The 15,419-nt window shown below is 39.2% G+C and overlaps 1 protein-coding gene across 5 annotated transcripts in view; it reads right to left on the bottom strand.

The window, feature by feature from the left end:
• COL19A1 (collagen type XIX alpha 1 chain) overlaps positions 1-15,419 on the bottom strand; it is a 339,181-nt gene that overhangs the window by 16,304 nt on the left and 307,458 nt on the right. For 4 of the 5 annotated variants that reach the window (XM_001135236.6, XM_016955766.4, XM_016955765.4 and 1 more), the window contains 6 exons: positions 14,932-14,976; positions 14,765-14,827; positions 10,580-10,615; positions 10,403-10,447; positions 7,250-7,420; positions 5,122-5,188 (listed from right to left, as the gene is read on the bottom strand). In XM_001135236.6, the coding sequence (XP_001135236.3) occupies positions 5,122-5,188; positions 7,250-7,420; positions 10,403-10,447; positions 10,580-10,615; positions 14,765-14,827; positions 14,932-14,976 (427 nt within the window). Of the gene's footprint in view, positions 1-1,164; positions 1,451-5,121; positions 5,189-7,249; positions 7,421-10,402; positions 10,448-10,579; positions 10,616-14,764; positions 14,828-14,931; positions 14,977-15,419 lie in introns of those variants that run through there. The other variant, XM_063813156.1, reaches the window with a different exon arrangement.

Genomic DNA, 15,419 nt, shown 5'->3' with positions numbered 1-15,419 from the left:
TGAAAATCCGAAGTAGCTGAGCTCACAGCCAGGCAGGAAATGGAATGTCTCCACTGGAGAATCTGACCAGACTGAGAGTAAAGACTTAAAGACACTGAAATTAAGGGTCCCTCACTTAAAAAGCCCATCTGGACTACCCTAAGTGAAACTCGAGGTTGGCAAGCCCCACTGTTCGCTCACAACTTTCAATCGGTTTTTAAAACCCTGCTCTTATGTATGCAGACAGCCAAGGATTACTGGACACTGAGGAGATCCTATAAACTGAACAACAGAGTTGCAACCAAAAAAAACAGAAAGAAGCAAATTGGAAGAAACAGAGACTGTGGTGGAAAATATATTTTTTAACTCTTTATATATATATATATCATCAATGATGTATATTTATCAGATGAAGCGTATATAACAAGTACATATATACATACATAAAAATTAATATCTTAGTTGTAGAGAGGTAAGAAAAGATGTTACAACCTTGGAATAAGAAAACAGGATCATACATATTTACACACATTCATATATATATATGCATATATATATATATGAAATATATGTATGAAATGCATATCGAGAAAACATAGGTAAGGGGATTTTCTGAACACTGGAAATCTGGAGGCAGAAACATTGTTCAGGAATACTTAGCCCAAATCTTTCTTTTCTCCCACAGCTGGAGGTGTGGGCTTGTTGGTCCTATGTTTGACTCAAGAACTTAGAGAGCCAGATGTTAGTACACATTTCTGCATAGGTTGGTAAATTCTTCCTGCATGTTGATGTAAATTCCCAAGCATAATAGGACAGTGTAATAGCAAGAATTAAACTTCTCAGATCTGGCAAGAGCCTCATTTGTGTGGGCAGCATCACTGGCAGCTGGGAAGCCCTTCTAAAGCCAAATGCTAAGCTGAGACACATGGATGGCATCTGTCCTTGTCCTGTGTGGTCACTTTACTAGCAAAAGGACTTGACTCGTTGGACAATCAAATTGGGAATTTAATTGAACTTCAGAGAGGATATATATTTGTGCATAGTGATCAATCTGGAACCTAGACTTGGGATTGGTGAAAAGACACCTCTTTCCACCACAGTTAGGTTTGGGAAGGGGCACCAGGATGTTGAAGGGAGGTTAGGTGGCCTGGAAAATAGATCAAGGTTTGAGATTTGTAGGGTATTGTATCACCAGGTGGGTCACCTGGGAAGCCCCAAAGGGGGTTAAAAAGCCACAAGAGGAGAGCCCAAAGTTTGGGTCATCCTGGTCTAGGGTTTCACTAGAGGGTGTAATCTGGACACTTGGGATGATAAAGTTGGAGAGCAGGATCTTCCAAGGACTCCTTCGAGTCCCTGCTGACAGTCTGCGACTTGCCGCTCGGAGACAATGGCTCTCGAGGCTGCAGATGTGCAGGGGTGCGTGCAGCAGAGATAGCATTAGCTGTTATTGACACTGTCTCTTGTGAAACCACTAAGAAAAAGAGAAAGAGACGGGTGCTACTTAAATGTAGCAGTTAGCTGTCTGTACTACTTAACTGTAACTGTTTTAACATGTGAAAATTAATCTTTGCTTTTAGAGAAAAAGCTTTCTGAAAATGGTAATTGTGACCTTGGAGCTTTATGATTTGTGAAAATGGAGTTTTCTTTTTTCTTTTTTGTAAATGGTGTTCAGAAGCCATGGAAAAGGTGATTTCTAAGTGGAAAATTAAATGGAGTGAATTGAAATGATCTTGGGACAAATTAACTTAAATGCTAAATAACTAAATTCTGGGTTTCAGGCACAGTTTTGTTTGGGAGAAGACAATTTTGCTGGACTAGTGTCAAGAGAGACAAAAGGAAAGGGCTATCACACATGGAGTCTTAGAGTTTAGAAGTCTCAGAAAATAGTTTCCTTATGGGTCGCTTTAAAATATTGTCTTGAGGCTAAGACACCTGTGGTTTCTGAGGGAGTACTGGCTCTGGTGGGGGTCCAGCCACTCACCTGGACCTGGCCAGGCTGGAAGAGACAGAGACGCAGTAGGAGAGATGGGTGTGAAGCCAGAGACCTGGGGAGGACTCTGCACCTGTCAGCTTCCAGGCAGGTGGGCTGTGACAGAGGAAGGAGGGGCAGGAACTCAGAGAGGAAGGATCCAGACCCAGAGGAGGAGCTTCTCAGAAAGCAGAAGTCTGGTGAGCCTGCCCCAACACAGATGGAGAGTGGCCCAACTCCCCTGACCTACCTCCTCTGAAGACTGATAGCCCTTCATGAGAGTAGCCACAGAATGGCCTGGGAGTGGGCAGCATGGAGCCTTCCCCAGGAGGGAGTAGAAGTGTCTCTTTTGCTGAATGCACAGGGCAGGCTGCCAGGGGCCACACCTTCATCCAGTGTCTGATGGACTTGTAAAACGAACACCTTCTATATCTCAACATGTCACTTTTTTTTTTCTGAAAATGCTTGGTTATATTTTCTGACATTCTTAATCAGCTTCCAAAAAGATGGGTTAATTACTTACTATTAAATATATGATTTTATCTAAAGCCTCTTAAGAGACTGAAGTTCAGTATTAAAGCTCTCTTAGATAAAAGATAAATAAAGACACTACAGCCCATAGGGATTAAGAGTTAAAGGAAAACTTTAGATTGCAATTCAAAAATACACATACGCTGGCATTTCTCTTTTCATGGTTGAGGTCAACTAAATGCATGGATACTATCTGAGATCCTAGATGTCCTGTCCCCAGGACTAGCATGTCTGGGCTACCTATGCAGTCACATAGGGCCCCATGTTTAGTTTATGGCTTTACTATTGCTGTCTTAAAATTCTTAATCATTTTTTAACAAGTGCGCCAGCATTTTCACTGTGCACTGAACACCGCAAATTATGTAGCCATGGGTATATTCTTCAGTATTCCCCTGAAGAGCTTGAGATGTCTTTTTTCAAACAGTTGCCTTTTTTTCAAACTTCCTGAGGGGGAAATGAGTGTTTGGATAGCAAAGTTTAGAGTCTAGTCCATAATGTTTGATTCAAGGGTCAAAAAAAACAAAGAAAGAAAGAAAGAGAGAGAGAGAAAGAAAGAAAGAAAGAAGAAGAAAGAATGAAAGAGAAAGAAAGAAAAGACCTCAAAATTTAAGGGCAACATTAAAATTACTGGTAGCTCAACAAAAGAGTGGACAAATGTATTAGTAAACTGTCATATCAGAGCAAGATAAAGATACTTAGTGAAGATCAAGGTAAATTAAAATCAACAGCATAAATTCACGACCTTTAAAAAAACATTTTTTGCCAACATGGTGAAACCCCGTCTCTACTAAAAATACAAAAATTAGCTGGGTTTGGTGGTGGGTGCCTGTAATCCCAGCTACTCTGGAGGTTGAGGCAGGAGAATCGCTTGAACCCAGGAGGCAGAGGTTGCTGTGGGCTGAGATCGTGTCATTGCACTCCAGCCTGGGTGACAGATGAGACTCCTCAGAAACCAACCAACCAACCAAACAACAACAACAAAAAACCCCATTTTTTTCTGTTTTGTCATTAAAGTAGCTACAAGTCCCAGTGTTACTCTACTGTATTTCTAGTTCTCATATAAAATAAGATAACGTGCATCCAAGCACCAAGATTTCAGTCTCTACTGCTAATTATTATTTAAAATAATCAAGACTCCTTGGAGAAGACCTGAGTCCGTGTTTGAAGCAATGGAGTCAAGATCGACTTGGGGCATCTTATAATCTTATTCCTTAAAAAAATTCAACAATCTATTTTTGGCTTATGGATGCTAAGCAAAGGAAGTAGGAACCATGAGAGCCAACATGGATTCATTTGTTAAATCTTACAGTTCAGAAGAGTAATCTTGATTTTAGCAAACCATTTGTCAAAATCATGTGATACTGTCAATTCCTTGCAAATAGACAAAGAAATGTAGGGTGAGTTTTAGGACAATGAAATGGATTCAGAGCTCACTAAACAATAGATTAGAAGATGATTTACAAGAAGAAAGAATCCCATGGCATTTAGAAAGACCTAATCCTTGACTCTTGGCTTTTTTAGTCAACATTTCTATCAACAACTAGAATGATGACATGCTTATGAAATTTAGCATGACACAAAGTTATAGGGTCAGCCAACCTGCTCTGCAAGAGACAACATTTCAAGAGACATCTTCAGGTTGGAACAAGATATGAACACAAATGATTTGAAATTAATAAGAGGAAACATAAGATCACACACTTAGATTTAAAAAATAAACACACAGTCCATAATGAGAAACACCTCATTTAAAAATATTTTTATAAGGAAGATCCAGGGCTGTTAGTTAACTGAAAATTCGTAATGAATTAACAGAATAATATGGAAGCTTTTTTCCAAAAAGCAATACATCTTAGGATGAATTATTGAAGTATCTAGAGCAGGGGTCAGAACTTTCTCTGCAAGGGCCAGATGGAAACTATTTAAGCCTTTATGTACCATATTGTCACAATTGCTCAGTCCTGTTGCTGTAGTGGGATAACAGCCAGAGAAAAGAGGCAAAGGAATGTGCATACTTTATTTATGGAAACAAATTCAAATTTCAGATAATTTTCACATATCATGAAATATCTTTTGATTTTTAAAACCCATTTAAAAATATAACTCATTCCCACTGCTCCCCACCAAAAAGCAAAAACCATTCTCAGTTTGTAGGCTGTACAAAGCAGGTGGCAATAGCTTTGGCTAGGGGGTACAGTTTGCTGACTTTGGTCTAAATAAAAAGACACTACTCAGCATGGTCAAAATATTCCTTGGTAAATGAGAGTCATTTATAAATTAAACATTTCCCAGGGGTGATAATAGTGGAGGAGCTAGACACATTTACTCCATAAAAGAGAAAACTAAGGAGGAGTATGAGGGATATTGAAAAATACTCAAAGGGCTGTCATGTGAGTACAAGCAGGTACTTTACCTGTGTTGTTTTACAGACCAGGTATAATGAAAGGAAGTTCCAGGGAGGCAAAAGTTAACTTTGTGTAAAGAAGAATTTTCATCAAAGAGCTGTCCCATCATAAAATGGGCTGCCCCTTAAGGTTTTTGTGGCATGGCCATCTTTCGAGAATGTTGCTGGAGGGATTCCCCATAGTAGGTGGGAGGTGGGAATCAGGGAAAATTCGAAAATGTTATTAAGAAAATCTAACCTTCAAAAATCCTTAGGACCTCTTGATTAATATACTTCTTTATTTCTTCAAATGAAACTGCATCAGCCTGAAGAAGGAAAAAAAAAAGGTTGTTAAAATAGAGCATAGCACAAATGAATAAAGAATAGAAATACTGGGTTGGCTTGCCTATTTGAAACTTCTGTAGGGATGCATTTATCAAGAAAAATGCTTTTGGCAATTGATTATATTGGGCAATAAATATCTGTTGCTTTGACCAAATTCTGGGAAGAAGTTGAAGTGTGTAATTGCTTTAAAAGCTATGGGCTGGGATCATAACCAGTGGTATCAACAGGTTTCCCATTAAATGGAGACACATGGCTTTATACAGTTAGGGAAGACATTCCTATGACTTCATTTTATAAGGTTAAATAATCTAAAAAGTATAAACATGATGTTAGTAGCCTAACCACAGTTTAACTTTTAACCAATCCCTGGATGGCAAAGTCAATATCTAATAGATATAATGTATTTTCAAAGGAAGACAACCTGGAACAGAACTCCAAGTATGCTGGATTATTTTCAAAAATGTTGTATTCATGGGATAAAAGCAAGTTTTACCCATTTCATCATAAAGTTTATTCTGTAATTTACACATTGCAAGTATATAGGTATTAAGTAATTTTCTTTTCTTAATTGGGATCTGGTAAAAGGAAGCAGGCAAATAATGTCAGCTGAATTTTCCACCTGTTGACAAGTAAATCCACATGCATTTGACAAAGAATTTAACATTTATAACAGTAATGTTTTATTATAGTGCCTTGATATTTTTAAAGGAGCTATTATTTTTTTCTTGATGGTTAGAATTTCCAAGTATTTTATTACTCTTTATAGTTGGTGATTATTATCCAGGGGTATATGTGTGGCATTAAAGACAATATGATGAAGATTGGCGGTTGTGACAAAGGCAATAAGCCCCACTTTGAGATATAAACATGAACAAAGACCATAACAGAAGATGGTCAGATGAGAGAGTTGGAAGCTCTATGGAAAATCACCATGCAATGTGAATTTAAGAATGAAGCAGAGCCTACTTAGATAGTGAGCCTTAATTTATTATAAACATTCTTGGGTAGGTTCCTCATCACTCTTCACTGAAAATTCCTCTATCCTGTCTGTGTGTAGATATGTGATAATAGTATTGTTGTGGGGTTTCCTAACATAATGGTGCTAGTTCATTTGTAACAACAAACTGACTTAGAATGACAAAAAATAAAAATAAAAAAAATCCAATATGATGGGCTTATAAAGTGATGATTCTGGTAGGACAGAATAATTCCAAGAATGCTCTATTTCATTAATGAACTTTAATTAATGCAACTAATACCAATTACTGACACAACCCCGAGAGTGAAGTTACACAGGCTTTATTCAAGTAGAGTTTCAGGACAGTGGGGAGAAATATAGAAGTATGAAAATTGTATGAATGCTCAGTTTTGCTTTATAACTGGTATTGGTTGATTATCTGAGGAGAATGTGTCTTTAACTGCCCTACTTCACTTCAAGACCCTCCTTTCTTCCTAACATGGATATTTTCAGATTAAATTTCTCTGCAGAATAGCCACTCACCACTCCTCTTGAGGATTAATAAAGATAAGGGCTTCCTTTACTAAACACTTTTGGCCTAAGTGGTTTCTCCTTCAAGGCACTACTCATGGCAGATTTGTTGTTCTGATATTCAACAAAATAGAGTATGAAATGGACATGTTTCATAGCAATATGAAACAGGCATATGTGGTTTCTGTGTAGTGTAAGGAGACATTAGAGACAGTACCTGTATGTTAAAAGCATGGGTTTGAAGCCTGGGTCCGACCCACTTAATAAATCTGTGACCTTGGGCAAGTTAATGCTCATTTTATGCGTTTATAAAACTGGGCTGAAAAGGACACCAATCCTTCCAGAATGATTGTGAAGATCAAATGAGGTAATGTATAGTAAGTGCTTAGTAGAGGATCTGGCACATAACTTTAAATGACAGCTATTATTGCCCTCACAGGGACCAGTTTAGGTTTGTTTTATTTATTTGAAAGGCAGTATCATTGCTTTCATTGTAAAAGGGATACATGGTCGGTACAAGCCAGGAGCCCTAAAGCGTCTTAGCACTACTTACCGGAATGCCAGGGATGCCTGGAGAGCCTGGAGGGCCTTGGTGGCCAGGGGATCCCATGGAGCCCTTGTTTCCTGGTGGACCCATGGGACCGATGGCCCCCTTCATGCCTGTAAGGCCTGGTTTTCCTCGTTCACCTTGTGAGCCTCTGTCTCCTGGAATCCCCTGATCACCCTGTTAAGGAAAAAATAATAACAAAGAATAATCTCTTCTAGCATCAGCTGTAGTTGAGAGCAAAAGTTCTGGATTCATACTGGCACTTATTAGCTGTTGGGCCTTGTATAAATAACTTAAACTCTCTGTGTCCTAGCCTCCTCTCCTACAAAGTGGGCATATTAATAGTATCCATTAAATAGGGCGATTTTCAGAACTAAATGAATTAACCCAAGTAAAGTGCTCAGAGCAATGCCTGGCACCTTGGCAGTACTTAATACATAAAAGATAGAGAGAATGTTAGGTGTGCTTGGTTGCCCATCTAGGATGATGGCAGTTTTGAGTCAATACCAGCTATCACTTGAGGTCTGGGTCTCCTTTGCAATCATAAAGGAAGATTGCCAAGAGGATCTCATTACTGAGACTTTTCACTTAAAAAAACTTCAGGACATTTAAAATCTCTCCTAAATCATGTGCTCTCCCCACCCCTGGCTTTCCCCTGTTTGTTTGCGCTTTATTAGACTCTTCAGGTTTGTTTTCTGTATTTGTGCTTTACACGTGTATGCATGTGTGTGCATGTTTGTGTGTGTGTGCACGTTGAGTGTGATCACTGTGCCCTAAATATATACCCACGGGAAGGTGAGAAGGGAGAACCATTGAAAAGATCAAAGCAGGTGACTAGGGGGAGGATGTCACTGACATCATTTACTCGATAGTATAAATGAACTATGGAAGAATCAGTTGGGCCAGGCGCGGTGGCTCACGCCTGTAATCACAGCACTTTGGGAGGCCGAGGTGGGAAGATCACCTGAGGTCAGGAGTTCGAGACCAGTCTGACCAACATGGAGAAACCCCGTTTCTACTAAAAATACAAAAAAATTAGCCAGGCGTGGTGGCACATGCCTGTAATCCCAGCTACTCAGGAGGCTGAGGCAGGAGAATCGCTTGAACCCAGGAGGCGGAGGTTGCGGTGAGTTGAGATCACACCATTGCACTCTAGCCTGGGCAACAAGAGAGAAACTCTGTCTCAAAACAAAACAAAACAAAAAAAACAAGAATCAGTTGAATAAGATGTCATAATTAATTAGTAAAATATTATATTAGATGTGCCTAAATGTGATATGAAGTTTGCTTGATGCTGTTTTTTATCCTGGAATGTGTCTACTACTGTATGTGTTTGTGCAAGAGAGAATGAGAGAGAGAGAGAGAGAGATCATGGCAGTTGCTTCAGTCATAAATTTTCAAATATTCAGTTGCATAACTCCAGGAAGTGATCCTCACACCAAATATGACGGAATGATGCTTGAAGTGGTCCTGTATCTCACTGTATTATTCTTTTAACTATGACTACTCTGCAGAAGGGCAAACTCAATTTCTCTTGACTTAAAAATTAACAGAAATAAATGAACAGTTACAGACATTTGTGTGATCATAGAATCAGATATGGAAATAAGCCATGTAGAAAGAAATAAAAGCAGTTGGGCCTAGTATCAACGCTACTGTCTTAGTTATAAAAATATATCTGCATACAGGTCTGTCACTCCAGCTCACATTTGGAGAAATTTCTGAGATGACAAGAAAAAATATTAGCACACTTTGATCAATGATTAATACTCTGATCATGTGCAAGATAAACGCAATCTTTAACATATTAAAATTATTTTATAAGTTAGGTACAAAGATGTTCATTGTAGTGATGTTTATTATTATGACAACTAGAAGGAATCCAAATGTCCAGCGGACTAGGTAAGTGAAATAAGGTATAGTCAAATAGTAGAATAACATATAGCAATTAAAAGGTAGATATAGATCTATATTTACAGACAAGAAAAGATCAATATATATCATTAGGGGAAAAAAGACACAAGACAGCATAAGCTCCTTTTTGGAAAAGTATATGTTTCTATTAATACATATAAATATATGTGTATATTATGTATTAGAGTGAGAGAGATGGAAATATGTACAAATATCACAGTGCTTATCTCTGTGTAGTGGGGTAAGGTAGATTTATTTCCTTTTAAATTTACATCATCTGTATTTTCACATTTCCTTCAGTTATTATGGATTACTTGTATAATGATAAATAAAAGTTAGCAAACTAGACACCAGTATACAAACATATGTGCCCACACTCACATACAATAGCAACCCTTAATAGAATTACGCTGAGTAACAATGTTTGAGTAACTTCTTGCAGTGGCATGACTCTACTAGAAATTAATTCTATTAATTCTAGTGGAAATTAATTCTGGTAGAAGTTAATTCTAGTAGAAATCAATTCTACTAGAAAATGTTGAGGTTCATTAAAGGAAATAAAGAGAAATTGCAATAATGACATTAACGCTCCAAACAACACAAAACCATATAACATAATTGGCATTACTAGTAACTTCACTATACTTTCAGTTACACTTTCCATTTCTCTAACCCCTCACACCACCTTCTTTACTCTACTTAGTTTTTCTGCATGTCAGTAGTTCTCAATTGCAGTGATTTTGCTTCCCAGGAGACATTTGGTGATGTCTGGAGACACTTTTGGTTGTCACAATTGGAGGGATGGTGGCGCTACTGCATCTAGTGGATGAAGGCCAGGGATGCTGCTACGCATTTTACAATTCCAAAACAGCCAACCACAACAATTATCTGCCCCTGAATAATCACAGTGCTGAGGTTGAGAAACCTTACTCTAGATAAAAAGAACATGGGTGATGGTTATAGTAGAGATACATGTCTGAGACAGGAGGATAATAAAAGCTTTCCAAATTTAAATAGCAAAGTATACTTGGCTGTGTACAAAGGCCAACTACATAGATGTACCATATAACTTGCTCTGAGTCCGTTGTCATATTTAATGTCTGGTAGAGATCTTTGATCACCTACACCCTAGCCTTTATATATTTGGTGATTTGCAGGGGTCTACACACATAATTGTGTAACTCAAATGATGGGACTGTTGTAACAGACAGACTTGAATAACAATCACAATAGTAATATACATACACGTTCTCCTTTGGGGCCTCTGTCTCCAGGCTTACCCATGATGCCCTGAAAAACAGATGTCAACATGAAAATCACTCCTTGCCAAGATTTTTCATCAGTCTGATTGATATAAATGTTGGTAGGTATTCTGGATGCAGTATGCATTATAACTTTTATTTTAAATCATATTTCCCATACCTGAGCACCTGGTATTCCATCTTTTCCATTTATTCCCTATAAAGAAAAAAAGGATTAATATTTCAAATTCTGCATTAACATAGTTAAACACAACAAAAGCATAAGGTTTCGAGGACAGTTCCTTAATCATATTTCTACTGAGAGCTTGGTAAAGAAAGGTGGTAAAATGGAAAACAAATAAATAGAATCTGACAGTCCTGAGTTCGGATTCTGACACTTCACTTACTAGTCCCATTAACCTTTTTGGGCAATTTACTTAACCTCAATAGCATCAATCTCTTCACTAGTGAGGAAAATAAATAACCTTAAAACTAAGAATTAAGTGAAATAACATGAAAAATGCATGGTCCTCTATAAATAGTCAACAAAGATTATTTTCCTTTCTTATTCTTCTATTAAGTCATCCTGAGAAATAAGAAGGTGCCTCATGGCATAGGTGGCTGGAGTACGGCATTTTTGTTACCTTCTAACAGGTTTTCCAGCACAGAGTATCATTCTCAGTAAATGGTCTCAGTTGCTGCTGGGGAAATTTCATAACATGGCCAGAGCATGATCCTACTATGAAATAAACTGTCAGTCAGAGAACAATTGTTATTTTTCAGTTGGAAATATGAAAGAAAGCAAGAAATGTATAATCATGGTTTTTGACAGTATTAGTCACTTTTTATTAGAAAACTGGAAGTTTCTTGAACTTTAAAAGGGAGTTCTAGAAGTGATAATGAAGCCTAGTCCTGCTTAAAGATTTATAAGGCTGAGAGAACTATTGGCTGGGAGATATAAGAAGGAAAAGTATTTGAGGTCAAATCAAATACCCAGGGCCCAACAGCAAGCGTGTTTTTGAGATCTGATTTGAAGAGGAAGATCAAGGTGAGGAATATGATTTCTTAGCCAGCAGGCAATTGCATGGACTTGCTCCTCTAAAAGCCCAAGGGACTTTTATTGTGCTGGAATGGATTCTGTGGGATGGAACTGCAAAGAACTGCGTGTTTTCACTGCTATAAATTATGCTGAAATCTGTCACAGTTGACAACCCAACCATAGTTCGCCAACCTTTCTGAAACATCCTGGGAATTATTGAGAGTACGTTAAATAAGAACATGTTACCTGAAGTGTATGGTTCAAAGAATTTATTACATTCAGACACACAAGGAACAAGGATAAAGCTGATTAAGGAGAGGATGTGAAAGAAACAGCTGTGTCACTTGAATAAGAGAAGATAAATCTAGAGTAAAAGTGTAGTTCATGTTTTTGGTGACAATATAAGAAAATAAGTAACCCTATAACCTGTTTTTTATCTCCAGTAATTTATCAAAGACTATCATCAGTGTTCTCTTTTGTATAGGAAGGTGTTACTTTCTATCCACAGGGCGGCCCTGCTTTCAGAGATTTTTACAATAACTCATATGTATTTGCTCCTCTCTACCCTCATCTCATTCACCTGGCAGAGCCCCTTTCCTGGGTACATTCTGCCTACCTCACATCTGCATCTGAGCAGCTGATTGGCTGAAGAAAACCACGTATCTTTGCTCGCTTGTTCCAACCCAAATGTTCAACAGCAGATTGCAAGCAGCACCCTCAGCATTACCAGGCCATCCCTCTGTATTTCCCAATTTGACTCCCTTTCTATCTTTCCAAAAGTACACATTTTCCTGTCTCTTCCAAACTTCAGCATCACCTCCCCACTCCTCACACTTGGACAACCTCCATTCTTCTTTCACTAACAAACAAAAGAGACCCCTCTCACCATCCCTCCACCAGTTGCGTCAATCTTCATGGATTTGCACCCCAACTTTGGCACCCCCACACTCCACAGTTAGGAAGGGTGAACTGCCCCTGTTCCTAGTTAAGACCAATTCCCACTTGTGAGTATACCAGTTCTACTCAAAGTAGTCTTCACTCTCCTGTGTCATCAAATTTTCCTCTCTCAACTGGATCATTCTTACCAAGATACTAACATGTGGTGATCTCTCCCACCAATGACCTCTACGTTTCTGATGCAGTAGAGAATTATCACCCCTCATATTACTTACCTGTATGTTGATCACTCCCCTTTCTCTTAAAACAGTTCACTTGACAACAAGGAAACCTCACTTGCCCGATTTTCTTCCTGTCTCTCTGGCTGCAGTTTCACAGCCTTCTTTGTTGGGTTGTCTTCCTAACAGTTGAAGCGCTCTCTTCCCTTCCTATCCACAGAGACTCCACTTTTCCAGGCTCAGGTTTAGATACCCTAATTGGTCTCACAATCTTGGCCTCTCCTAAGTCTCCACTGTGTACTTGACATCTCCACCTGAATACATACTAGTGCTCCAACATGAACATGTCAAACAGAACTCTTGGCTCTCCCTCCCAAATCCACCTACCTTCAGTCTGCCCCATTTCACCAAACAGCAGCACTCTCACATAGTTGCTCAGACCCTACACCACAGCTGTGATTGGTCTCTTTCCCTCACACTTCTCTAGATTAGTCTATCAGCAAGTTTTGTTGCTTGCTGGCTCTCTCTTCAATGTACATCCTAAGTTCCTCTACTCATGGCTGTTTCCACTGTCATTACTTCTCGTGGAGATGATGGTGATGTTTTCTTACTGTTCTGTCTTCCTCTACCCCACTCCCTACAGCCTACTCTCCACACAATATCAGAGTGATCCTCAAAATGTTCAATCATTTTCATTATTTGCTACAAAAGCTCCAGTGGATTTCCATCATATTTCAAATGAAATCCAAACTTCATTCCCTGGCTTGGAAGTTCTTCATGGTCTGGCCACTGCCTACATCTCCCTCCGTATCTTTCCAACTCTTCTTTCACTTCGTTCATTCTTGACTTCATGCCTTTTGATGAGGTCCTGGACCCCATCGGACTCACTTCTCTCCTAGCCATTTCTTTTTCCTGAAACAATGGTCCTCTGACCTTCCCATGGCTTGACTTCTCACTTTATGCAGGTTTCTGCTCAAATTGCAGGCAAATCTTCTCTGAGCCCACTATTTGAATAATATTCCAGAGCTTTACTCTACTTATACCTTCTTCTACTTGAAACTCTGTGTGTGTGTGTGTGTTGTTTTTATCTGTTTTCCTATATTAGAATGCAAAAGCTATGAGTTGTTACCACCTAGAACAGTGCCTAGCATGTAGGAGGTGCTCAAGAAATATTTGGTGATGAACAAATTGCTTTTTGCATAATCTCCTGGGAACTCAGTGGCAGGCTTTAATGATATGCCTTGCAGGGGATGGGAATGAGGAGGTAAGAGGAGGCAGGGAATGAAACTAATATTATTGAGTACCTCCCATAGCCAGGCACTGGAAATGCTTTCCATATGTCATGGCACTTAAGTGACTCATAAAATCCTTTGAACCATAATTCAGACCCAGATCTTCCTGACTCTAAATTACATTTTTTTCATGTCTTCTCTGAGGAAATGGTGGCCACCAACCCTGAAGGTTTCACAGAGGTGCCAAACTGGCTTCCTGAATTTTGCACTGTTTGTTCACCTCGACTTCTTTCCCATACACACCACAGCAAACAAATCAGCAGTGACCTTCTGTAAAGGATAACTCTGAGAGTGAGGTCTGTCTTATTCATCTTAGATCCCCTCCCTAAGGGCCCAGCACATTCTTAGCAAACAGCAGTGACTAGATGAATTTATGTGGAACTGGATTAGTCAGAATGATTGTTACAATGTCACATCAATACCACAGATCAGTAACCAAGAGCTCTTTTAGGACACAAGGGGATGAGACATTCACCAGTAGTGATTTATGAAAGTGTAAGAAAACAAGGCGTGTATACAAAGGAGGAAATTTGAGAAAATAACTTCTACTTTAGGATTTGGTTTAACATACAGGTATTATATCTATAAGTCTTTGGTTTCTTTATACTTTAGGACGTGACAGGCCATTATATTTTCTTTAAATCTGTTGAGAACATTAGGCTTAAGAAATGATGAGTCAGATTTCCTGACGCTTAAAACTCTCACCATTTTCAACACTGTTTAAGACATAAAGATACCACACACAGATCTAGGGAACTCAATAAGAACTCCTGCCCTTGCCATCAAAAATCCATCTGCACATTCTTCTTACTCCTTGGAAACTGCTTATTCAAATCTCAGAATTTCTGAGGTGGTAGATGAGGAGATAATGTTAGAGCATTTCTCTAGGTGGCATATTTTAAGTAGTAAGAAGTACTTACTGGCTTTCCTGAGGGTCCTTCTGGTCCAGGGAAACCTATATCTCCAACAGGTCCTCTCTCACCCTATAAACACATCCACAGACACAAATTAATTGCCAACAAATGTTTTAAAACTGCATGCAAGTACAACACAAGTACAACTGTCATGAAAGTAACTGCCAACTCACCGGTTCCCCTGGAACTCCTGGAGGCCCTGGAGCACCAGGTTTTCCCTGGCAAGGCAAATTGAAGAGAAATGTTAGGAGCCAAATTGCTGAACGACACCATATGCTTCTCTTCCCCCAACCCCAATTGAGTTTAAAGTGCTCCCAAGGGTGATGCTCTCCAGTGGCATTTCTGGCCAGGTGTGGTGGCTCACGTCTGGAATCCCAGCACTTTGGGACGCTGAGGTGGATGGATCACTTGAGGTCAGGAGTTCAAGACTAGCCTGACCAACGTGGCGAAACCCTGTCTCTACTAAAAATAATACAAAAATTACCCAGGCATGGTGGGACATGCCTGTAATCCCAGCTACTCGGGAGCCTGAGGCAGGAGAATCACTTGAACCCAGGAGGCGGAGGTTGCAGTGAGCTGAGATCATGACATTTCACTCCAGCCTGGGTGAAGGAGTGAGACTCCATCTCAATAAATAAATAAATAAATAAAGTGGCATTTC

Source organism: Pan troglodytes, chromosome 5 (genome assembly GCF_028858775.2).
Source record: "Pan troglodytes isolate AG18354 chromosome 5, NHGRI_mPanTro3-v2.0_pri, whole genome shotgun sequence".
Lineage (NCBI taxonomy): Eukaryota > Metazoa > Chordata > Mammalia > Primates > Hominidae > Pan > Pan troglodytes.
Note: the sequence above shows the minus strand (reverse complement) of the source record. Positions and strands in the feature narration are given on the sequence as shown.